The following is a 26268-nucleotide window of genomic DNA, read 5'->3' on the forward strand; positions in this document are numbered from 1 at the left end:
ACTAATTCAATATAAAGAAATACTAACTGGCGAGTTCTCACGTAAGCAGGAATGGTGCAAGAGCCGCATTCCAAAACATGATTCAAAGAGGAACAGCCAAATGACAGCGAACAACGGACACACCAAAGCCAAAGCACTGCAAATGAAGGCAACTCACTGCACAAGCAGCAAGGATGTATTCCTGGTATCGCAGCAAGTTTGGCAGGGGAGGCCAGTCCTGCAGTATCTTTGTGAAGATATGCTGGTAATTAAGCTAGTGCTTTATCAGCGGTGGCCCAAAGGACCACTTGTGATATGTAAAATGAAATTCCTTCGCTTCTGGTGTGCACGCTGTGCCTGAGACAGCTGGCCAGGCTCATTTGCTATGGAGCAAAACATATGTTATGCTTAACAGAGGAAACAATTGCTGCAGCTATTTTCACGCAACTATCAGAGGAAGAGCTGCACTTGGAAATCACTCTTGTAGCAGTGTTCTTCCCTTCAATTCTCTTCAAATACTTTTAAAGGTAACCACGGGCAATCCACTCCTTGCAATGTGTCTGCAGAGGCATGGAAGATAACCACAGACACAGTTCTTGGCCATGTGAAGCAATACTTACAAACCTACTTACAGCACATAAGGAGTCAACGTTAAGTTTAAACCACATAAGGGAGGTTTTCACCACAAAGGTAGTTTTTAACCTTAACTCCTCTTCTTCAGAATTGAGAGCACGTGCCACCAGCTGCTACAGCTTAGTAAGTTAACTCCTGTCAAGTGAACAGTGGTTCTCTTGTTAACTTCACCTGAACTGAGCTAAGCTTAGGGTGTCCCTGTGAGATCAGGCAAGATGAGTTGTCTCTCTAGAGAAACGAAACGCAGGACACTGTGGCTATAAGCAATATACTGTGGGTCACAAAGCAGGTCTACAGCATGAATAGGGAAAGAAATTGTACAGCCAGCCCCAGTTGATCTCAGTCACAAGGACACCTCTTCCTCCCTGCAGGCATGACAGCACACCAACAAAAAGGAAAAGGAGGTTGTGATGAACTTCACAGAGCATGCCCTTCAGTGGAAAAGTGGCTGAAGAAGGCATTTGGAGAAGCAGGGGTCTCAGGCAGCAGCACTGGCATGCACTTAACTGCACACTGAAGGAAGCAGAGTGTGTCACGTTGGCAGACAGATGTGACTCGACCCCTGCATCTGAGCACACAGCTCTCGACTGAGCGTTTTCAAGCCTGGCTCTTAAAAGCTGTTGTAGCCAAAGCGTAAAACACTCCTCTCTTCCCAGATGGAAACTCAGAAAGTAGTAAAACATTAACACGACCAAAACCAACCTTCTGAATTTCTATTTGCTTAGTGAGCTGTTTCTAATTGAAGGTCTTTTCCCCTGGCTTTAACAGGTCCCAGTGTGACCCCACCTCCTCTGCAGGGCCAGTTACTGCAACCAGTGCATGGTAAGAAGTGATCTCCAAGGACGAACCCCATCTTTTAAAACCCAGCAACCGGGTCACACACCAGCTACAACACAACTGTTGGGTCAAGCGCAGGAGGGAAGGGAGAGGCTCTGCAGGGCAGCTGCACAAGAAAGCAGCTCATTGATCTCCAGCGCGGGCAGCTGACGGGCTCCATGTCTGCACATGCTGCCACTCTACAGGCAGGGTCACCCAGATGGACCCAAGCCACAGTTCAAGGAAGTGTGGGAGCTTTCTCCCCATCCCATGTTCAGGAAGGGGAGCAAAGCGGGATGGCCTGAAAAGCTGTTTTGCCTCAGAGCCTGCTCACAAAAGGCATTACTCACCCAGATTTTATCCAGCCCAGCAGCGCATTTCACTTTCTTCAGCCACTGCTTGCAGCTGGACTTTACCCCTGGTTTTGATTGTTTGCAATACAATGCCAACACAGAAAAACACATCCATCAAGCACACCGGTATTAGAAAGGAGAATGTTATTACCTGGAATAGTCTCCTTTAGCTTCCTACAATAGAAAAACAGTGACAGAGTTATAACAGGAGCTCTTCAAAAGTCCTTGATTTTCCCAGCATTGTTCACTTCCCCACTCCCACAGCTCCAGGGCCAGATCCTGACCCCAGTTACACGCAATGCAAAGCGTGAAGCCTGCTCACATGCATTCAAGAACAGAACTTGGCCCTTTATGCTTCCAACTGTAGATAATCCACATACATCATAAATAAAACCATTTCCAAGAGGGGGATGAGTTTCACACTGCAAATCAAATCTTGCTTTTACTGCACAAGAAGTGAAATACAATTCTCTCTCCGGCCAACTGCATCCAGCTAAAGGTTGGCTTTACAGGCAGGTCAGCAGTTGCAAAGGAATTGTGTTCACTCGAGATGAAAACAACAGTGCAGGCAGATGGAGCTGCTGCAGCTTTGCCGTGGCACTTTGTCACTGAGAATGCCATAGGGAAAAAATCCTCAGTGTCTTAAAGGCAGAGTTTGATTTCATAGAAAATGGTAAATAACCAGAGTGTGTGTACGACAAAACTTGATTAAGGAGAGCAAAAACTGACACCGCGTATTTCAACATAACAGGGGTATCAAAAACATATGCTCTAGAAAGACTCACAGGCATAATCAGCAAATTTAGCTACTCCTCCTCCCAGATCTGCAGACCATAAATTAGAATAACTGATAAACTGGATGGAAATCTACCCAAATACATGACTTCCTTTGGTGAGTTTTTCTTCTTTCTTTCAATTTCAAATACCTCAAATAAGTATTTCCCTCACTTGCCCCTAAGGAAAACACTTTCCAAGTTTTCTACCTTTTCTTCCTCCTTTCCCACCCCTCTCTCCAGCTGCAGAAACTATAAAAACAGCTCCATGTGCATGCTTTCATGTAAAGGGGGGAGGAAAAGAGAAGCAGAACACAGTAGAGCTAAACCAAGCCCAAGGCACCGGTGCCCGCGGCCGAACTGGGTGGGAAGAGCCGCTTACCTGCAACACTAGCGCTGCCAACTTGAAGACGGTCTCGCTCTCCGCTTCAATCTGCCCCTGTGCAGGGAGAGAACGGGACATGAGCGCGGCCGCGCCCCGCCTCGCCGCACACCCGCTCCGCTCCGCCCCGCCGCGGGGAGGGACCGGGTGGGACCCGAGCGGTTCCCGGGCACAGCGAGTTCCGAAGGGCCGGAGCCCTCCCTGTGCCCCCGGGGGTGCAACCCCCTTCTGCGAGCACGGCCTCCCCCGCAAAGCCTCGCCCCTTCCTCCCTCTCGGCGCAGATCTTTCTTTCCTTTACTGCTCTTTACCAGGCGCTGCTTTGCATTATTGCAGCTACCGGAACTTTTGACAAGGGCATGTGGAGGTAGAATAAGGGGAAATGGATCTGAACTGACAGAGGAGAGATTTAGATTAGATACAAGGAAGAAGTTTTTCCCTGTGAGGGTGCTGAGGCTCTGGCACAGGTTGCCCAGAGAAGCTGTGGCTGCCCCATCCCTGGCAGTGCTCGAGGCCAGGTTGCAGGGCTTGGAGCAGCCAGCTCTAGTGAAAGGTGTTCCTGCCCATGGCAGGGGGTTGAAACTGGATGAGCTTTAAGGCCCCTTCTAACGCAAACCAGTCTGGGATTCTATGACTGTGCACACCTGATCCTGCATGCTGCAAAAACACGTGAAAAACTTGTCACCAAGCAGGGTTGGCCAAGAGAGATTCTCACGGCTTGAAGCACACCACCCCGGTTCCACAGTGGTACATACACCTCTGATGCTAGGTAAGTAATACTTATCAATCACAAGACTAACATAACTAAGCTTCCTTTGGCCCACAGCACCTGGATCTTACAACCTCCAGTTTTCACAAGTACACTGCAGTGTCCAGACAAACTGATGGAAACCCCATGCTGGAAGCCTCCTTTGTATCTTGACCCTACTCCCAAACCAGACCCATCCTGACAACACTATGCATTTGCTGACTTAAGCAGTGTGCAGCTGATAAATGCCAAAACATCAAAACTACACAAGAATCCTTTTTTTCCCTTCTTGCAAAGTTAAGTGCAGTCTTTCAAAGTTAGTTTCTTATAAGCAAAAGTCCTGGTCTTGGTTCTACAACACTGTCACCAGCACTAACACTGGAAAAGTGAAGGAGATACCCTTACAGTTGGAGTCTTGGGTTATCAAAGCTACTGTGTGCCAAGGATAAAACTGAGGCCATGAACCAGCCCATGAATAGAGATTTATTGTTTCTCATTGACCTTCTGCAAGTGAAGGTGGTGGACACGATGCCAGCCTCATGCCACCAAAAGCCCAACACATCCTCTGTCCCCACTTGGCTGAATGAGGGGACAAAGCAGACTGAAAGCTGAAACAGTACCAAACCCAGGGCAGCAGGAAGATCTACAGAATGACAAACCGGCACAGGGAAATGACAGCTCAAGATCTATAAGGCACATCTGGAGCTGAGCTAATTTGCCGCAGCTGCAGGTCTGGCCCACAGAGACCAAATTCAAAAGCGAACAAACAAATAATTCAATTTCCATTAGAAGGGAGGGTTTTTTTGCCAGCTTTGTCAATAGAACATTCCAGCAGCAGCGCTCCCCCAGGCTGCTTCACAACAGCAGACCAAGAGGAATTTCCCCTTCCCAACAGGTGTGGCAACAGCTATGGAGAAGTAGCCTCCGAAGCATTCCCAGACATATTTTATTAGAAGAAAAGGAGGAGCACATCACAAGTTAGGAGGAAAAAAGAGCTTCAAGTTCATCCTTCCTTCCGATCCCTTTCATGTTGATGCTTAAGAAAAAAGGCAAGGATTACAGCCCAGAAACTCTTCACATAGGTGCAATTTTAAGGCACTTTGTTACTTCCAGGTCTGTATCGGGTTAGTCTTTGTCATGCACATCTGAGCTGCCTTTCTTTAAACTTAAATTGCATCTGCTCAAAGAGCCTCTGAGGCCAACTGTAGCAGCGGGAGGATTACAGAGATCAGGTCATCCCAGCACTGTGCTCCTGCTCAGCAGGAAAAGATGGGCTCTAGCTCAGCAAAGCGGTCCCTGGACCACAGTATCAGGGAAAACAGGGCCAGAAGGGACCTTAAACTCATCAAGACCATGTCCCTGCCCCAAAGTGAATCAGTTACATGCAGCTTGTCACCTTTTAAGCATGTAAGAAACTCATCCAGATTTAACTACCTCTGTTGCTGGCTCTAATAAAAACTCAGCAGCACTCTGTGAGCCGCTGCAGCAGTGAGTCCCTGCTGACCCATAGCAAGGCTGCTGCTGGCATTACAGGCGTGTTTGGGACTTACTAACCAAGCACCTCTTCACTTTTCATCTTCAAAGCACCTCCCGACCATTAACAAATTAGCAATAGTAATTACGAGGCTGCTCCTCTGTGTATTTAACTTGGTCCTAAATACGAGCATTAAGAAACTCTGGTCACTTTACTAGGCTGCTATTGCATGGCCACAAATGTTAAAAGTGATCCCACAAACCACTTCATTTAGGGTTTTAGGATGCTGAACAGGCTGAAAGGGACCGCCTTCTTCAGGTGATGAAAGTCTGTCTCTGCTTTCATAGTGAGGGTTTTGCTGTGCTGATGTCCTCAGCTTTGAGTGCATTTGATTAGAAGCTGCATTGAGGAGTGAACATGTAAGACTGTCCCCCCTAACATGACCTCTTTCAAAAAAGATGCTGAAGGTGTCATGACCAGAGCAAAGGGGACAAACAGGACACCCCAGGCTCAGGACTGCCAGCACGGCTGTCTAGCTTTTGCTAACCTCAGAACAGGGTGGACCAGCCCTAATTATTATCACATATAGCCATACCAGAACAGGGGCCAATCTGAGGGAGGCTCTGCACCAAAAACACCTTCCAGAGTGCAATCAGGAGAACCCCTACCCTTTGAAGGGGCTAAAAACCAAAGAAAACGATACAGGGAGGCAAAGGGACTGTTCTGAGGTCATACAGGAGCTAAGTAGCAGTGCAAGGATTTGAACCAAGAGATCCCAAAGACCAGCTCAGCCTTTATCTAACAGACTAACTTTATACAAGTGAGTCTCTTGGACAATTCCTTTGAGCCTGGAATTATTTTTCATCATAATATAACATTATTTGCCATCTGGTCTCCCAGTTGCTATAATGCTCTGGGCTGTCAAGGAGTTTGGACAGCCTTGCCTTGACACAAATCCAAATAGCGATACACGTCACTCAGGAGCACAGAGCCGTGACTCATCCCACTCACTCAGGCAGTGTTTTGATTTTATAACCATCTCTCAGCCCCCAGGCTGTTGGATGGGGGGGGGGTGGTCTCTGTCTTAGCATCACTTTAACATGGTCAGATTTCAAAAATAGATGGAGAAAAGGGCTGTAAAAAGATTCATTTGCAATGCCTGCAATTGCCAGGGTAATTTAAGCAGAGACTTCATTGAGGGTGTGGGCCCTGGGAGCCAGGGCAGCGAGTGCTCTCACACAGTTCTGTGTTGGAGATGAAGATGGGAGTTTTTCCTAGATTTATCCCAAGTGGATACAAGGTCACCAGCATGAGGTTAAGTAGATGGATGTAATTCTGATAATGAAATCAGAGACTTTTACATCTGAGATGTAAATAAGTTTAAACAGACCAGTGGGTGCAGCTCCAGGGAGGGGATGAAACTGATGTTTCTCAATTAGAGTTTGCACAGGGACCAATCATTTTAACCAGCAAGACAGATTCAGCCCCTCGCATGGCTCTCCTAAAGGCCACTGGCTTATCTAAACATTGCATTTGGTCCAGTGGATTCAGGTGGTGGCTTTTGTCATCCTGACAAACATCAGAATAATAAAAGGTTGTAGCAGATGTCCAAACCAGGTGGCAATTACTGTAGACCAGGAATAGGTCACTATCTCGGTAGCCAGTAAAGACCAACCCTCCCTTCAGTGCCTATGGGCAGAATTTAGTCCCTGATTCAGGTGTGAGCTCAAGCCTTTTGCTACACAGACACAGACTTATGAATGTGATAAAAATCACAAGCTTGGTCGTGAACAGAGCAGTGAACCCTCATTAGACACAGCAACAGCACTAGAATTTACTGTCATACAGATACAAGTCTGAAATCCTAGCAAGACACAGATCAAGAATGATGATAATGAGCATTAACTGTGCTAAGCAAATCTTTGGACTGTAAACTCACATTAAAGCAGACTAAAAAAAAGCAACACAAAGGAACTGTCATCTCTAACTCTTTACAGACAGAGCAAGACATGAAAACATACATGGTTTGTTAAAACCATGTGTAACCTCCAGAGGTTAAAGTCTGACAACAAACACATTTCACCTGAAGATTTGAGACTTGAGATACCAACACACCTCTTCCCTCCAACCCTTTAAAAATGTATATTAACCATAGACACCCTCAAACACACACAATGATTGAATAGCCTCAAGACAGCCACAATACTGAGCATAATTACCCACTGAAAGGTGATTAAAAATACTGAGAGAAAGAAGGGTGCAATTAGGCAGAGGGAAAGAAAGGACCCAAACGTCTACAACAAGGTGTTCAGACCGAGGGAGACAATTAGTTGGGTGTGGACCCAGCACAAGTGAACAAAGTGATGCCAGCACCCATGCCCTTACCTGGCACCACTGTGCCTTTCCTCATGAGACCCAGCATCCCCATGATGTGCCCCAAGAGCCAGAGGATGCAAAGGCAGGTCCCTGCAGTGCAGAAAGCTTCACAGCTTTTCAGCATCTAAGGGTTCTCTGGGAGCAGAGGCTACAGCGAGGCGGCCTGAGCTCCTGGGGCAGGGAGTGGTTGTCAGCCACAACCTGTTACACGGCACAGGTTGAGCAGTGCTGAGGAACTAGGTCAAACAAATGTGGCATCTCGCTCTGGCAGTGTGGCTGTGCTGGGTAATTACACCACAGAGACAAGTAATGGCAGCAAACAAATAACCCTCCAACTTGAAAGCGCCATCCCAATTCCTGGCATTCACACCTACATCTCAATCCTGCTGCTGTCACCTGCTGTTTGCACTGGACACCCCATCCCATTTCCTTCTGCAGTGGAAGCTCCAGACTTTGCTGAGCATCTTAACTGGGACCAGTTTCCCAAGGACAGAAACTCTGGGTTTAGAAAACACAGCAAATGTCTGCCTTCAGCACATTAGGGAGGTAAAGCAAAGCACAAAGCCAGCAGGAGATGCAGAATAGAAGCCAATATAAGAGCAAATTAAAGGGTGGTCATTCTGACCCTCCTCAAAAGGGCACTTCAGATTTCTACTTGTGCTGCATATACCCCATGGGGGACTACAGCCTGAATAACTCAGGAGGCCTCACAGCTGCTTCACAGCATTTAGATGGCCCATGATGTCTTTCATTTCATCTACTGAGCCTCACAGCCCTTCCTACCCAACACAGGAGACCACAGCCTGAGAACAAACACAGCTCAGGGAGCGCACAGCAGCTCTCTCCCAGCAGAATCTGCTGCTTTCCACCTCAGCAGCTTTGTCTGATCCAGCCCAACAAAAGCTGAGAGTGCCTCGTGGTGAGGAACAGCTTCAGGTTTCTGTTACACTCTTTATTTCACTGTCTCTGCCAGCCACCCTCATCTATCTCCCTTGTTTGCATTTTGCGCCTGAGCCAACGCTTAGATGAAACTCCAGGGAGAGCAGCAGCTGCTCCGAGACTTGTCTGCACAGTTCAGTGCAACAGGAACACATTTAGTGCTGCTTTTCTTGCATTAATATAAGAGTAAAAGCAGAAAATGGAAGAAAAACATAAAGACTTCCCTGTTCATTAGGCAGGCTGTATGGCAAGCGTCATTAGACTTAACATATAATCACAGCCTTTTGCTTTGCTATGCCAGCACCACAGTGAGATACCCAGCACAAACCAGCAACAGAAGTGGCTGAGCTGTCACAGCATCTTTACCCTGTGGCCAGGAGATCAAAGGTGCAAAACTCTCCATTGCAATTAATACCAGTAGTTAGACCTGGTAGGAAGTCACTATGTCAAGAGATGCCAGCTATGAAACTTTGGCTGCAAACCAAGTGAACCTTCACATGTGATGGGCCAGCCCAGCTGGGACACATCCTATACCTTTCCCTGGCATGAGCCTTAACAGGTCTCCAGAGCACCATCACCTTTACAGCAGGCAGCCTTGGACCAACCTCCGCTGTGCTGCAGAGTCCCTTGACTATATCCAAACCATGGCCAAGTCCCTCCCCAAGCCACCATCACAGCCCCATGTGAGGTCTCATGGGGTAATGAGTAGGGGCCCCCATGGAGATCTGCCAGTTTACATCAGCATAGGGGTCCTGCCTCCTCCCCCTGTCACATTTTGTTCACCTCACTCCATCATTCCCACCTGCTGACATGCTGCTGAGGGGATTTGGATCATGAAGGTGGCTGTCAGCACCTATGGAAGATAACAGCCCTGAAGGTGCAGAAGGCCAACTGGTCCTGCTGATCCTCATACTGGGCTTTCATGTGTCAGCAAATACAGGCAATGGACAGAGTGTGTTCAATAGCCTTGGCTAGGATCAGACTACACTGTGTTAGGAGGCTGCATGGGAATGCTCCCCTCTCCCTTGAGATGGGGGAGAATTAGGAAATCTCTGTTATAAAACTTTCGAGAGCTCTCTAATATATGACCACTTTGCTCTCCATGAGCTGGAAACCAGCCAGGCTTTATGCTCACACCAGGGGTCTGTTTCAACAGCTCTTCTTGGTAAGCACTGGTCTTCAGGCTGCCAAGTGCTCACAAGCATCACTGTTCATGAAGCTCTCATCGTTACAGACTCCTTCGAAAACTTTCCATTTCCTTTAACTTCTTTTTCTCTTTTTAAAACAATTCTTACAAGTCCTTGGAACAAATGGGAAACTAAATAAATAAGCCCCCCAACACCCAAACACAGAGAGGAAAAGGGGAACACAGCCAACTTGACCATGATCTTAGTTTACAGAACATATTTTAAGAACTGGCAAAGAGTCAACAAGTATAGGCTGCAGAGCTATATGGAGGTTAGCTCTAATGCATTATAAACTTGACAGTGCTTCTCTAGCCAAGTAGGGTGTTATTTTTCCAAACTTGGCTGTTTTGAAAGAAGAAAAGACTAATTTATCTTTCTAAATTTATCATCAACATGTGCGTGACCAGTTCTCACCCACCTCCTTAAAAGTATCCCAGCCATGGTCATGGGTTGTGCAGTAACACACTGAACATGTTAAAGCTCCCCCATTGCTGTGCAAACACCTCAATCCTGGGATACCCATTTCACCTGAAACCAAATGTTAGGCTTTCTCTATGTTAAACTCCAGCTGTACAGTACATTTCAGAAAGAGCTGTAAATCTAAACCCAGCTTCTTAAAGTCAATGACATGAGAGAAAGCTTTTAAATTGAAGTTGTCACCACACAAGGTTTTCAAGCAGCAGTTCTCCAAGCCAAGACAGGCACACAGAAAACAGCCCAGACATACACAAAGCATCTTTCCAGCCTCTGCATTCTACCAAATTGCATGGGGCTAAATGAGCTTTTAACTAAGTGAATGGGAAGCACTTCCATAGACCTAGAGATCTAAGTTTCCAGTTCTCACCTCTCACTCAGTGGCCCAGGCTGTTCCTGGCAGTGGGTATAACTTCTCCAACCTCCAGGACAGAAAGCATGGATTCTGGAAAGCAGGAGCTATGGATTCTGTGTGGCTGGACCACACTTGACTGAAGGCAGGGGGACTACAGCATCAGACCAGGGAAAAAATAGGCAGCTCAAAATGAAAGGAGCAGCATGCATGCGTCCGGCTCAGTGCACAGCAATTCTTGTCTTTGGGTGCAGAACTGTAACGCTGCTACATGATTTGCCAAAGCAAAAATGATGTTTCAGCCTTCTTGTGCTTTGGACAAAGGGGCTCCCCCCTGTTCCCCCACTGCTCGCAGGGTCTGAGGGCAAGGCAGAAGTTCTCTCACTGTGCAGGGAACAACACAGGTCATAAGTGATACACAAACCTAGCATGTCACAGCAAAAGCCCCAGAGGCACAAGGGAGCTTTGACTGTAGAGCACGGAGGTGGGGGAGTGGGTGTGGAATAGAAAGAAATACATATTTGGCAGCAGGGATTTTATTGTTATCTTGTCCCTTCCTTGCCAAAATGTCTACAGGGATTGTGAAATGCACAAGCCCCAGATTCCTCCAATCTCTGCCAGAGGAAAGTGGTACCTGATCTGCAGAAAGGAGCAGAAGTCTGCAGGAAGGAATGTGGAGTTGAAAGGTGGGGAAGAGCAATGTGGATGTGCACTACAGAGCACCAAGCCAGCCTCTGCCCCTTTCAGAATTCTTATGCAGGTTTTTATTCCATTATTTATAATTCAGAATCTATATTTCATAATATATAGTCATCAGTTAATATATTTAATGTGCTAAATTATTTATTCCAACTTTTTATTCAGCTGGGAGCAAAAGCTCTCTGGAATCATCTGGAGCAAGGCAGCCAACACGTGCCTGACTTCATTAGGGAAATCATTCTCTTTGATTAGTTATAGCCACCCGCAAAATTTCATGTGCAGAATCGCCCATAGATCTCTCAAAGAATACAGTAAACACATTCCTGCTGCAGCTGCTGAACCTCATTAAGCCATGGATAAATCCCCTCCAGAGGTAGCACTGGCTGCGTTTAGCCAAGCCTTTGGCTGGCTCTTGTGGTGCATCCCACATGCCAGCAGAAGCACCGACATGCACCATCTCGCATGCAGGGCAGCATCACCCTCTGCCCAGGAAAACATAATTTTCCTTTAAAGCACACACAGGTACCTACACATTAGTGTGCTGTCAACACATGCCAGTACTCAGGAATGTCAAGAGCACAAACACAAACTCCATCAAGCATCAGGCCTTTGCGCCACCCTGGATTTGGGCTTTTCACACGCTGTGTCCCCTATGGAGAATGAGCTATTGTGAAAACAAAAAGCATGACTGGCTTTTAAGCAACCTTATCCATGCAGGTCTTCTGACACCCCTGGTATTGCAGCATTTATCCTCTGACCCACATTCCTGGCCCACACAGAGCAGAAGCGCCATGAAATGATCCAGGTTGAGATTTGGCCTTGGTAGAGCATCCTCCAGCACACCCTGTGTGTTGAGGAGCAACCCTGAGCACATGGGCTGGGAGTGGGATGCTGCTTTTTTGAGACACTGGGGTTTCCTCACTCCATGAAAGGAAAGGAGATGGGGAAGAGTGGGGGTGGGAAGAAAAGCTAATCTGAGGCAGTTCTAAACCTCCTGGAGCTGGATTAATGACTGAGAAATGCCAGGGAACATTCTTTGCTGTCATCAGTGAGCATCAGCCACTTGCTCCACCAGAGCTGGGGATCTCTCGTATTTAGAAGCCAGCATTGCTCATCCTGGAGCCTGTGCCTCTTTCCTCCGTGTAAGTGCACCCGAGGTGCCTTTGTGCATCTTCATATCCCCATCCCATGGGCTTAAATAGCAGAGTTGACCCTGTGTGCACTTCATGCACTACTTGAAGCCTAGAGACTGACCGTAAGTTTACCAAGTAGGATCAAATGTTTTTAAAAGACCTAATTTGAACGTTAAAACCCACTGGACCAACCCTGAAAGTACATAAACTGGTTTCTGCTTAAGTGGCTGCAGGCTTCTACCAAGGCTGGGCTGTGGAGCCACCCAGCACAGTGTGCCGCAGGCAGAGCAGGGGCTCTCGGCTTTCCTTACGCATGGAATCACCCAGTTCTGCCCAAGATCCTTCTCTCAGGAGAAAGCAATGTTCCTCATCCCTGTGCTGCCCACAGAAAACGGACACAGCAGAAAGCCCTCTCTGCTTCTGGCAGTTTTCCTTGCAGACACAGGGAAGCTGGCACTTTGGGCTGCTACCAGTTAGAACACACACTTCACAAGCCATGGGGGGAAACCAGCCATGTTTTCCCCATGGAACCAGCCTTCCTCCAAACCTTTCCCAGCTCCCGAAGCCCTGAACTTAACTGGATGATGCGCTGCTTTTTGTGGCACCCTGTGTGCTATCAGCACTCCATGTCAGTAAGATGAAGTTATGCTGCTTGAATAATGGTATTTATTCAGGCCAGAAGTGACTCCATATTGGCTTGATTACATGTGTGCCTAACATCACTGGGGGCAGGTTTTTTTATGTTTCTCCTCTTTGCTTTCTCTTATGCTTTTTATATAAACACATACATTACACCCAAATGTTATAATATCGAGTAGCATTTGTTTCAACATTAATTTTTCACATTCCACCCTAAAACCAGACCTATTACCCAGTTCCAAAATTACTCGTGCTGTCTGTCTAGTTGAACTACTCCAGTTTCCCCTGAAAGGGTGACTATGAGTTGCCAAAACCCTTCATTTAAAGTGGCAGATATGTCAAATGGAGATTTGCTTTTTACTGATCTTAACCAGTGAGGCCTCAAGTTCTTCAAGCATCTTGAAAGCTTTAGCATGTTGTAAAAAGGCCCCAATTTCCTCCACTCTACCAGAAAGCAATTCCTGTGCAAAGCACAGTCATAACTTTACCATTAACCACTTTTCATGTCAGGTTTCTAATCCCACCATAAAATAATGAACACTGGATACTGAATAAGAATCCTCTAACACCTGAATTATATTAAAGGTGAAAGCTTTGGCTGGCTACACTGAGCTCCACCACCAGCAAATGGTACAGAACTGGTTTCCAAGGAAAAGTTGTAAGAACCAAGTCTGCCTCTTAGGCTGATTGAGCTATGAGTAAAATAAAGGCACCAGATCCACAAGTTCAACGTTGACTGGTAAATCCCAGTAACATCAGGTACTGCTGAAGTTCATTAAAGTGCAGCTGCTTTGCACCACTGGTTATAAGGGGCAAGGCAGTGATGGCTGCCACAAAGCTCTTTTTTTCAGACCTGCAGCAGAGCTACCTTATTATTTAATATTTTGGCTACTGTATCATGAAATAGCTTTTAAAAATATGTACTTTACCAATTTGAATGTTTTAAGAAAACAATGGAAGCTTCTTAGGCAGAGAGTAACTACAGAAAGTATTCTAATAACTAGCTTTGATTGCTACTTCATAGGGTTTATTACTTTACTACTTGATTGAATTAAGGCAGGAAATCAGGGAACTGGGAACCATGTTCACAGCAGGTGCAAGACCTCACAGGTCTTTTCTTGAGACAAGTCTAACTTGAGCGCTTGCTATGCAGTATATAGAAGGATATGCCACTGACACAGAGCCTACCTGCGAAGTTACAACCCAGATTTCAAACAACTTAAAAGCTTTTGAGTATTTAAGAGTTATTCTAGTGTGGTGAGCACAGAGCAGGGCTGAAACAGGACCAGGGAACCATCATCATCCCTATCCACTTGCTTGAAGCATCAGCATTTAAGTGAAAGAGGAGAGTAAATGCGCTGAGATCTTAATAGTTCAATAAGATCTAGAATCAGCTCCTAAGAAGTCTGCAGAACTGGGTAGGTGCAGCGGGTAAGAGGAGATCCAAAGGACACTGAGCCTTACCTGGTGTACACAGGACTTGGCATTCAGGAAGAACAGCTCTACGGTAGTTTTGTCCTTGAGAAAGCAAATGCTTTCAATGTAGAACCTGAAAATTAAATAATAATTAAAAAGTGAAGGGTTACTTTCTTGAATAGGTTTCATCTTCCTCCCAGATCAATTTATTTCCTCAGTGTTTTGTTCTCTGGCAGTAAGATGGTGCAGAGGAACTATGAGCTACTGCACTTAATTTCCTGGCTATTAGGAGGGAACAAGCAGAAAATCACAGGCCGACAGCACACAGGGAATGACAAACTCCATGTTCAATAGACTGTAGATATCTGATGACTTTTCCTATCATTTGAAAACCCAACCGAACACTAAAGGAGCAAAGCCCATCCCTCCTAGGCAGATAAAGCCACAGAAGTGGAAAAGGTAACTCCAAGTAGCACGTTGCTGGAGGAAAGGGGCTGGCAGGAGATCCATAGCACTGTCTTTCCTCCAGGAGCATAGAGCAGCCATGGGCTGAACCCCATTAACTTTGCTCCAAGCAAACAGGAACAAGATAAAAATGACAAGGAATGCTTTGGGATCAACTCCATCCTACTGGGCACATCCATCCTAATGACAATGTGAGCCTCAAAACCAGCGGTTTACATGGAAGGGCTGCAATGGGCTCAGCGTCACAAGGCACTATCCTGCCCGGCTCTCACTGCCTTCCTCCCCAGCCCAACCTTGGCTTCTTCCCAGGGCCATGGCTGCATCAGATGCACACAGGAACCAAAGCAATCCCATTACTGGTCATTCTGGCCCAGCCAAGGTTGGCAGATGGATCCTAGTTTGTTATAGTACACCAAACATCATGGATGCCACTGGCACTCTCCAAAAATCAGACACAACCTGTCTGTACACTTCTCTGACTCACCTGGGGCATCAACCCAAACAGTGCTGGGATGCATCAAATCATGCAGAGAAAACACACCTATAATTTGGGGAGTGTGGAACTGCCAAGTCAATTTTAAGAGACAAATTTGTGCGAATGTGGTCCTGTCACTCCTCCTTTAGCTGGATCTGCAAGCAGGATACCTGTTCTGCAGCTCCTTAAGGAGGATGAATGTGTTGGGTCCAGACTCTCCCAACCAATGCTAGACAGAAGGTAGACTTTTTCCAGTCAAATTCAGTCAAGCAAGGACTTGGGCCACCACCACAGACTACACCAGGGCTTCTCAGTGTCTTGCCTTTGATAGTGGCAGGGTTGGATGGCGAGCACAGGGCACACAGCCCACTATGTTTATCAGAACCAGGCCAATCCCTCCCACAGCCCCACAGTGCTCCCAAGGCTCCTCACAGCCTCAGGCTCCAGCCACTCTTGATGTAAATGATTTGCAAGACATCCACAGCAAGAGGTGGAAGAGGTCCACAGCAGCAGCATGGAGCACATGCAAGGAAGCAGTAAAGCTATCACCTACTGCCCTTGTTAGAGCACATGCAGTATTTATGCTGTGACTTAAGACAAGCAATACCTTAAACAGTAATCATTTTAATACTTCACATTCCTATGGCATGTTCCATCAAATTAATTTTAAAGCACTCCCCAGGATGCCTCTGCAGGATAAGGAAATAATTCACACATTTCACAGGCATGCAGCCTGTCCGAGGGGCAGACCCAAGCCCAGGAGCCTGCTGCAGACATTGGAAAGACTACTTTACATTTCCATGATTCACCATTCACCAGGAGCTGTAGGAGCCACAGCTATTTCCACCTTCTCTTAATCCCACTTGATGTATTTTCAGCTTTACTGAACTTCACTTCAAACACACTCGAGTGTTTCTCTCCAGAAATGCAGAGCATCAGAGGGCAGGAGCCTCACTCTCTCCTTTCCCATGCTGCTGCCAGCCCAGCCCTTCACAGCACGGACCTCCCTCCACTGCACCAAAACTGTAATTTTCCTCAACTAATGGCCTCATTTGCATTTGTAGTTTCTCTTAACTAAGAGTCAGGCATGGCTGTCATCCTCAGAAGCAGGATGGTATATCTGGCTCTCAAGAGCAGTAGCTCCCAGTCACCAGTGGTACAGAACAGACCATAGGATCTGTGGATTTCAGCTGTCCCCTGCCCCAGCCAGGTCCATGGGCTCCTTTTCTTTCCTGGTACAAGCTGCATGCTCTTATCACCACAGTACAGACAGGGAACACTGGACCACAGAGATATTCAGGGTATGACAGGCATGTTGGGAACACCATAAAATGCATGTTCTGCTTTTATTTCCAATGCTGTCAGCATCCTTGAAACAAAAATGACACTTTTATGAGTCCTAAATCTGCATTAGAGCCCTTCACCAGCTGTGTGTGGCATATGAAAGCTTACGTGACTGGACTGAGTTTATGCCAGATGAAGAAAAAGAATTCACATCTGAAAGGATTTGATCATGTGTTTCATTACTGAACAGCAAAATCTGGTGGATCTCCCCCCCCCCCCCCCCCCCCTTCAGTATTGATACTGGAAACTGTCCAGTGTGGTGCTGAAAGACACTGAGAACTGGTGCAGTGGCACATTTGCCACTTGTATGAGAAGAGCAGCACAGCACTCTACCTCATTACACCTGCATCTCAAACAAAGTGACACTGAAAGCAGCATTCATTCTGCTTGTGGCTGAGCCTATTTCAAACAGGCAGAGGGCTCATCCAGCCTGAGGGATGCCCTGCTCCTGCAGCAGCATCCACCACTGTCACATCATCCACATCTGGAGACCATCCAGCCCAGGGGCACACGAGCCAAGTGCTGGGGCTCTGCCCATTCCCTCTGTGCCACTTGCTCCACACCCAGCTATGCTTTCCTGTTCAAGCCATGGGTGCCCACAAATGTGTAATTCAGCTGTTCCCATGGGAGTTTATAGAAAAGGCTATGACAAGGCAAATGTGTTTACATGAGATAAGTGTCTGAGCTAACCACCCAAAGCACACGCCATGCGGCAAAGGCCTGGAGTCACTTACTTACCCAGAAAGTTCTAACAAAGTGGAGCTGCAGGTTTATGAAGTGGCTTTTCTGCTGGAATATCTATTTCCTACAGATCAGACAGCTTCCATATTGCTAATTATCTCTGCATCCTCCTCCTCCTGCCCTGCTTCTCGCTCAATGCCCACCTCATTGGCTCCTACTCGCTTGGTCTAGATCTCATAACCCCAGGGTAGTCAGGCTTAAAAAAAAAAATTAGCTTCTAAAACTTGATCTTTCCAAGCTCACTTCTCACACGTCAACTCTTGCCCAGGTCTCTGCACAGCCTGTCTTGTACAGGACCATCATGCAACAGGGAGGGCCAAAATGAACATCACTCATTAATCCCAGCCAAAGAAATACTCAAGTCATATGTTTGCCTCCAATATATTCACTCCTACACCCACATCGAATACAGTGAATATACTGAAGAGCCCATCATCCTTTTTAAAACAGGATTTTTTTTCCTCTTAAAAGCAGGGAAGAGAAGCTCTGAACCCCATCACCAATAAGCACATATTCAACCAAAACAAAGTGCAGTTTGCTTGGGCTGTTCCTAAATGACCTAAATGATAAAGGGGGTGTGAGGACATGGCGAGGCAATGGTGCCAACCAACCTAAGTACTCAGCTACTTCTGCCTTGGAAGTGCTTCAAATAATTAAGCACACAAGGCACAAATTTACTGACATATGAAAAGCAAATGAGGTCAGTCTGCTCTCTTTTCCTCATAGACTGTAAGGAAAACAAACTCCAACAATATTAAGAATATGATGCTTGGTCTTTTTTTGCCAGCACAGTGCTCTCACAGGACATGTTTTTTTCAGGCCCTTAACCAGCAGAGCATTGCCAGCAAAAGCCCTAAAGTAATGCAATTACATTGGCCAAAATCATCACTTTGCCAGGGATTCTGTTCCCTCCTGGGGACTGGCTTAAACTGTGTGAGCAAAGAAGCCATTGGCAATCCCTTTCAAGTACAGGCGAACCTTGAGTAAACAAGGATGAAAAGTAGTACAATTGTTTAAAACTAGTAAAATTTAGCACTACTAAAGTCAGGCAAAGAAGATATTTAAAATATGGGGTTTTAAACACACAAAAAAAGGAACAGTGCCCTGATAATAGTTTAAAAAGTAGCAGGTTCCAAAGTACTTTATGTCATAGTTACATACAAAAGAGAGCAGTGCTTACCCGGGACTTAAACTCCACCTAAAACTAATATACCGCTTTGACATTTATTTCCTTTATCAAACCTGTACTCAGTTCTTTTAAACAACTTCCCCCCCCCCCCCAAGGATAAATAAACCCAAGTGATAGTGTTTTCTTTGTGGAAACAATTACTCACCTAACAGCAAAGTACAAAATTGCTGGGCCTGGTCTCTTGGGCAAGTCATGGTCCAGGACTCTCTGATCCATCTGCATCCAGACACTCTGACCTCTGCAGAAACAGGTTGGGGAGGTGGTTAAAAACCGGGATGGGAAATACAGAAATGGGGTGTTTTCAGTGCTCATGTTTGCTCTACTCTAAAAACATGAGATTCAGTTCTAAGGCAGGCAAACATCTCCTCAAATTATTTCCTTTTCTTGTAACATTCAGATTTTGATGTTAGGTCACTTTTGGATGTTAAGAGAATGCTCTCTGCAGTCATATTTTCAGCTGCAGCACAAAAGCTTAGCACCCAGGAAAGCCAGATCTTATTGAATTACCCTCCTTTGGTATCGATGGGGATGCTTCCGTTGACTTCTCATGGCTAGTGGGGGGGATCTGATGTGCAGCAGAGGCTGGATGTTTGCCTGCAGTAGAAATGGGTCTGAGCTCTTCCTCTGCATGGGGACTGCACAGCTCTGCAGCCATATCCCACCTATCCCTCCTGTTCTGCACCATCCCCAGTCCCAGTGTGACAGGAAACTCCAGTTCAGGGCAGAGGGGTTTACTGCAGGCACACTCATTAAATGGGGTAGGTGTTAATGTTAAAACACTGCTCTCTCTGCAGCAGCTTCTCTGATTGAAATGGGAGGGAAGCCAGAAAGAAAGCAAAAAAAAAACCCCAAACCCCAACAACCTCCCTGAGGACCCTGGAGCCAAGGGGGCGCTGCAGAAGCTGGTGGATGCCCAGAAGGCTGGGGTATGGGTGCCCTCCAGAGGCCACACGCTCCCTCCAAGCACCCAGCCTAGTGCTGTACACCCACGGCAGCCTCTGGAGTTCCACTGGCGCTTCTGTGGAAGCCAGCAGCACTTTAAAGCTCACGGTGAAGGAGCGCCAGCAACCAAAAACCTGAAGAATTTCACAGCAGCTCTTCTGGGGGTACAAAATAAGCCAAATGCAAACAGCATGCTCAAGGGATTCATAGAGGAGCTGGAAGGAAGTGTTTTCCAACAGCTGAAAGGACAAGGATGTGGCAAAAACATTCTTGGAGAGCCCAAGAAGAGAGTGGCTGGTAAAAATAACACACTGCTGCCTGCGGTCAGGGACCCAGAGTGAGCAGCTCATACTAGCACCGCAACACCAGCCCTTTCCCCAGAGCCCATCCTGCACTTGTAGATGGGAACAGCCTTGTCAGGGCAGCCCCAGACATTGCTCCAACACGGTTTGTAGGCAGAGGGTTCCATCCAGGACACTATAAAAAGCAGCACTGGAGAGCAGCAGGGACTAATACTCCCATTAGACATGAAGAGGCTTATTTAGCTCCGTTTCCCCGCTGCTGTAAGCAGCTCTGCTCCAGCTTTTTGGGGGGAGCTGAAAGTAACTCTTCTGGAGATGCTGGCCCTGGGGAGCAAACTCTGCACTCAGCAGACATGGGGAAGCATTTCACTGCCATGCCAACAAATGAGCCTCAACACCAGCTGAGGCTTCAGTTAATCTAGCTAACTGAGTTAACACCATGGAAGCAGATCTCCCGCACTGCTCTACAGCGTCTCACCCAGCCCGGCAGCAGCTCTGGGTGGCAGGGGATGGGCAGCAGCTGCTGGAGCTGCCCCATTCCCATCGGTGGTGATGACAAACTGCACCCAACACCACCATGAGCCTGCAATAGTCCAGCTGCTGGGAAGGGAGCATTGTGCACGTCGAGCACGTTCTGGTTTGGCAGCTCTTTGGTTGTCTGCAGAATAGCTCGGATACCTAAAAGTAATAGGGAAGCTAGAGGGAAGTTGCTTATGGGAAGGACTAACCTCATATTTCACTGCTGCTAGGGAAATTCAGGTTTAAAAGATTTAACATATTTGAGATTGAAGTGCAAAGCAATAGGAGCAATTCAGTTTGAAAATAAATGCAAACCTTTTTTGTTGTTACTGAAAGTGCAGAGCAGGGAAGCGGAGGGTGTTCACATGGGAAATTATTGCTGAACCTATTTTTTTCACCTTATGAGACGAACATGAGAAGTGTTTGTCATCAGGAAAGTATTTCCAAGTATCCTCTGGTTTGTGCCCAGAAGATATTTTCCAAATATTTTCTGCTTTGTGCCTCCCCTTTTCCGAATATTACTTACTAACATGCTTACTTATAACTAACATACTTACGTATCATCTATAAATGTTATGCCAAAATACTCCTTTTCTTTCAGGTTGAAGTGTGAGGCCACCAGATCCAGTAACTCCTGAGCCAAAAGTTTGGGCTATTGGAAGAATAAAAATGATTTAATTCATTTCAGTCCAGGCTTTTTGTGTGTAATAAAAGTTTTCTCTGAAAATACTGACATTTAAGTACCCATGGACAACTTAAAACCCTGTTGTGTAACTCAATACAGAAGTGGCTCCATCAGATTCAGGGCAGCTGGATTCAGTGTCTCAATGGAGCACAGAGAAGCAATTACGTACTTAACCCATGACATCAAGCTGAAGTGCATGGACTGACCGCTGCTTTGCTCTTTTCTGAGGGAGAAAGACAGCAGCTCAGGCTTCCCTGCACTTACAGCAGGGGGGATTTGTCAATTAAGAGAATATCATGTACTACAGGATCTTGTGCCTTGGGTTCTGTTAAGGGAATAAACACATCCCTCAGAAACCAGACTTATCTTCTCAATTACCAAACCACCACTACCACAGGGGGTATTTTTAATAGACTTTATGAATTTTTGTCGAAAGCAGGTGGAAAACTGATTGCAGAACTGATGGCATCTGAAAGCCGACCTGTTTATTCCATTTCTATGAGTTGCTCTAGTAAGATACTTCAAGCACCACTTTCACATGAACCCCCGGTAGCACTGCTAAAGAAAACAAGCAGAGAAATTTGGCACTGTGCTACCAGTGCCCTAAAGAGAGAGGTCTGTACCTGGACCAGCAGCTCCAAGTTCCTGTCATCGAGGAGATGCACCTGGCAGTACCGGCCCTCTGTCATCTGCAAAGACAGCAACACAGCCCATGAGGAAGAGTGGGATACACAGCTTTCCTGGTGTGCACTGGACCATACGAGGCTCAAGGGCGAGGACAACATGTAGCAAGTGTCTAATCTGTACCAGTAAGTGAATCGACTCTGTACCTGAGCATCCTTCTCCAAGGACTCACTCTGGGGAGCTACCTCAGCACTCAGCTTCCATCAGCTTCAAGCTGGAACTAAGGGTGCTTACCAGCATTCAGGATCAGACAAAACCAACATTAATGCTGTAAGAATTTAACTTGAGGATAGACTAGCCTGGCTAATACCATAGCCACAGGCAGCAGCAATGGCCTTTTGCTCCAGTGAGGAGCAGACATGACCAGGAACCCATGAAACCTTCATCTATCCAACCCTCCCTGTGATGGGTCAGCCTAGATTTGGTCCATTAACAAAGGACCTGGTCTCCACTCTAGATGGAGTGCCTGCCAGCACATTAATGTTTTTCCTTGGATAGCTTGTTGCAACTATTAGAAGCCATTGCCTCTATAGGATTCTTATATAGGTGCTTGAACTGAATGATTAAGCTTTGCAACGTGTGATGTTATATCTGGACCACCTATCTCATGCCACATTTATCTCTTGCAAACAAAGTGTCTTCCTCTTTAAAAAGTGAGCAATTGAGAAACAGCACATTAAAAATGCACATTATACCCTTTTAGTACTTGCCTTTTGAAATCTAATACATTTCCATGAAAGCTTTTATATTATTTAAAATCTGTTCTAATTCTGGGCCTCTCAGCAGCTTCCTCAAGGACTGGCTTTGCAACACTCTCCAGGCAGGAGCTGGGGAAGGAAACCTGGCTTTTATATTTATTCTCCCAGCCTCAGAGCAACTTATTTCCTGATAGTACAAGCTTCCCACTGACTATAAATCCTCAGTTGTGAGCAGAGGCTGAGGGTGGTTTGCTTAGATAGGGGGTCCCACAGGGATTAAACAGCAACACAGTGGTTTGTCCTTTCACATCCCTTTGGCTCCGCAGGGATGGGGACAAAGATAGGGCTGAGCTCTATTGCCACGAGCACTCCCAGCCTAAACGTTATAGAGGCTTTAAAGTAAGTACAATTTGTATAAGATTGCAGTACAACTGAAAGGAGACCTCTCACCAACCCCAGTGCTGTCCCCATTTCAACACATGGCTGTTCACACAGAGAGGGCTGCCCAGACACAGCCTCTTCTGTCAGCACTCAGCCGTAAGAAGGAAATTAACAAAGCTTCATTGTTTCAACTAATTGAATTCATTTCAACCAAAAGCCAAGAGGGAGTCCCATCCTGAGGAGCTCTGCAAACAGATCAGAGATGAGCAACTGCGGGAACAACTCTGCCTAGTGTCTCAGAAAACAGGGCTACAGCATCTGTGGCACTGGCAACTAACAGCACTACTAAACATGTATCATCACATCACTCACCCAAACAGCAGTAGTTGTTGGTGAAAGGACTGTTCACAGAGTGAGTCTAGCTGGAAGAAATCCCTTCCTTTTAATTTCTATGAACATGAATGTGTACAGAAGTGCCAGATGAAGAGCAACCTGTCCTGCAGGCAGGGGTGCACAGCAAAGGATGCACCGTCACAGCAATGACAGTAACATCCTCTGTGCAAGCCATGGGTGCGCTCCTTGGTGCTGAATGCTGCAGGTGCATCATCCTAGACATGCACCAGCCCCATGCCCTGTGCTCCCAGCAAGGTAGTATTTCCAGCGCTTTATCCTTAGGATTTCTGAAGCAAAGCTGTGCCATCAGAATCCTGGCTTCCAGTGTGCTCCCTGTGATTTATCTTCTCATAGAACACGCTGCCTAGAGCCCTTAAATCCATTACAATCCCATCATAGGTCCATTTGTCCCCGAGAGCCATCGCACATTCATAACCAAGTCACATGTTACCATCTATTAATCATTTCATCAGTGCACCCTTCAAGGCAGTGCATATTTCTGGCTCTGACATACTGGTACCAACCTGCCCCCGGTGCAATGTGTCTGATCCAATAGTGTCTTTAAATCATTCCCCATCTGTTGCTCTGAGATAGCACAGGGGTTGCCATTATTTAATTGCTAGCTGCTTTAGCTTTCACCCAGCAAAATCACATTAATCACTTCTGACTGTTTTAATTGCCCCAGTTGTCTGTTGTTAAATATAAAAGGTTTCTATTATAGCAAACACATCCACAAAGACTTGTGCTGAGCAGAAAGGAAGGTTGGCTGGGAAGATTAAAACATAAAAGAAGTACCAACCATAATCTGTGCTTCCATTCAGCTGTCCAAGGTAATTGTAGAGCACCTTAAAAGTAATTAAATCTCATGACACCTCTGAAGATAGGCAAGATATAATTATCCCTAATTTTATTGATGAGAAAACATAACGACACAGCTTTTAATCCTTATTTACAGATATAGATACAGATAACATTTAGTACCTGCATCTCCTGGCATCTCATCACAAGTCATACAGCTGCCTCCTGGAGTACTGGAAAGCTCAATCGAGAAGTTGCAGAAGATGCCAGGGTGCTGGGTGACAAAGCACCATGAAATGCCATTCCTGTGACAAATCTGTCAGCTCCCAGTATCCCCAGAGCTCTATCCGGCCATGGGCTTGTGTCACCCCAGGAATGCTCTGCACATGGTGGGACATAACAGCAACATCCAGGGCTGTAGCTCAAGGAAGACAGGCTTTGGAGTCATTCTCATTTGCACCCCTCTATCCCCCAGCCCATGTACACATCCCTGAGAGCTAAATGCTTCCTAAGTGCCTTCTCCACCTGGGAGAAGGATACTCACTGTGTAGCACCACAGCACGGTCAGGGAACACAAATCTTCCAGGGTGACAACCAGATTTGCATCTGCAGGCTCCAAACCCTAAACAACCTGGTGCTAAGTAGAGCAGTCCTCTTGCAGACCTGAGGCTTCAGGAACCAGCACCCTGGATCCTGCAGCTGTGCAAGAGCTCACTCCAAGTATCCCCACCCCATTCCTGATGGGGCAGAGAGCACTTCACTTGGCTTACTCTGTACTTACAAACACCCAAGTAAATCACTCCCAGTTACTATCACAGAGCAACACAAGCCCAACCTGCATCAGGAATGCCGCCCACCAGAGAGTTCATCTCCAGGAGGCAACTCTCCTCACATGGAGCTGCCCCGCTGGGCAGGCAGGGCTCCTACATACAAGACAGAACTCACATTTTGCAAGCCTCACTTGCACAGGGGGCAGAATCGAAAGCTTCAGAGGCTATTGCAGCTACAAGACCACCTCACAAGCTTTGGAGCATCAATCACCTTCCACTAGCCCCATATTGTCGCAGTGCAGCGATGAAGAGGTATGACATGTCTACGGTGCAGCACTGCCACATGCTCCAGCATAGCTATCAATGGTCTGGTCCTCTCCTCTTGCTTGAAGAAAAGCCGGAGAGGTTCATACAGAGGACTTCACCACCATGGCACAGAATCACAGAATAGTCAGGGTTTGAAAGGACCTTAATATCATCTAGTTCCAATCCCCTGCCATGGACAGGGATGCGTATCACTGGATGCATAAAGGATTTTGGGATGGAAGAGTGCCTCCAGCCCAGAGACCAGAGACACTGAGTTCCTGGAGCCAAACCATCAAAGGACTTGACACCAGTGTGATTTATTTCCCCACAGCACATCCGCTCACGAGCCTGTTTTCTTGGGCTTGGGAAAGGGATTTGTACTTGGCTCCCCAGCTCTCAGGCTGTTGGGCTTCCCAAACACCAACACCCTGTGGGCCCCTTGCAGATACATTTTCTTTCATCTTTAATTCAGTACGCCTTGCTAATCTGAACAATATAATTGATTTTCTATGTACTTGGACCAATCCATCACAAGATGAGCACAGCTGCCTGGCTCAGTTAAGAGGTGGCGTGAGCAGTCTTGAGATATATATACAACACATCTGTGTTTTCCAGCTTATTCTCATTGATTTTGCATTGTCTGCACAAATGAACAATTTTGTTATATTTTTGCAACATGCCCCCAAGTTGGTCCTTTGAGCAGTTATTTTTAAAAGCCTGCTAATATTTAAAGCTATTATCCAGTAAAAGAAGTAGCATCATAAAATTCATGAACTATTCCTGTATCTCATTCCCAACAGGAAATTAGCAGAGCGATGCAACTCATGGCCCCATTTTTAGCAAAACCATACTGAGATACTGGGATGCTTATTGTTTCCCAAAGTCACTTTTATGTTCTGCATACAATAAGCAATAAAAGCTTGAAAATGGAGAGGAATAAAAAGGAGACAGGCACTGTCTGATGCAGAAGTGCAGTGATATTAAAATACTGCAACCCTCATAGCTTGCTTTTAGCAAGAACCTGACTTATCCAGATCTTCAGAGAAAAAAGGCAGATCAAGGAGAAGAAACACAATTCCCAGAATATTCATGTGTGGAAATTAAAGCACAGGGTGATGATGTGGTTCTATAGAGCAGGTTAACATGTTCAGAAAGGTTTCATATAGCTGGAAAAGCACATTTTTCCTCCATCTTGCTTCAGACAC

General features: G+C 46.3%; 1 protein-coding gene across 4 annotated transcripts in view; it reads right to left on the reverse strand.

Annotated features, from left to right (window-relative positions):
- The window catches only part of FRMD4B (FERM domain containing 4B), a 139482-nt gene that overhangs the window by 39846 nt on the left and 73368 nt on the right, over positions 1 to 26268 (reverse strand). For all 4 annotated transcript variants that reach the window (XM_062630304.1, XM_062630305.1, XM_062630303.1 and 1 more), the window contains 6 exons: positions 21657 to 21722; positions 20906 to 21000; positions 18731 to 18823; positions 14420 to 14504; positions 2937 to 2993; positions 1933 to 1955 (listed from right to left, as the gene is read on the reverse strand). In XM_062630304.1, the coding sequence (XP_062486288.1) occupies positions 1933 to 1955; positions 2937 to 2993; positions 14420 to 14504; positions 18731 to 18823; positions 20906 to 21000; positions 21657 to 21722 (419 nt within the window). The remainder of the gene's footprint in view (positions 1 to 1932; positions 1956 to 2936; positions 2994 to 14419; positions 14505 to 18730; positions 18824 to 20905; positions 21001 to 21656; positions 21723 to 26268) is intronic.

The sequence above is a fragment of the Pezoporus occidentalis genome, unplaced genomic scaffold (genome assembly GCF_034315485.1).
Source record: "Pezoporus occidentalis ecotype Australia unplaced genomic scaffold, CSIRO_AGI_Poc_V1 ctg35, whole genome shotgun sequence".
In the NCBI taxonomy this organism is placed as follows: domain Eukaryota; kingdom Metazoa; phylum Chordata; class Aves; order Psittaciformes; family Psittacidae; genus Pezoporus; species Pezoporus occidentalis.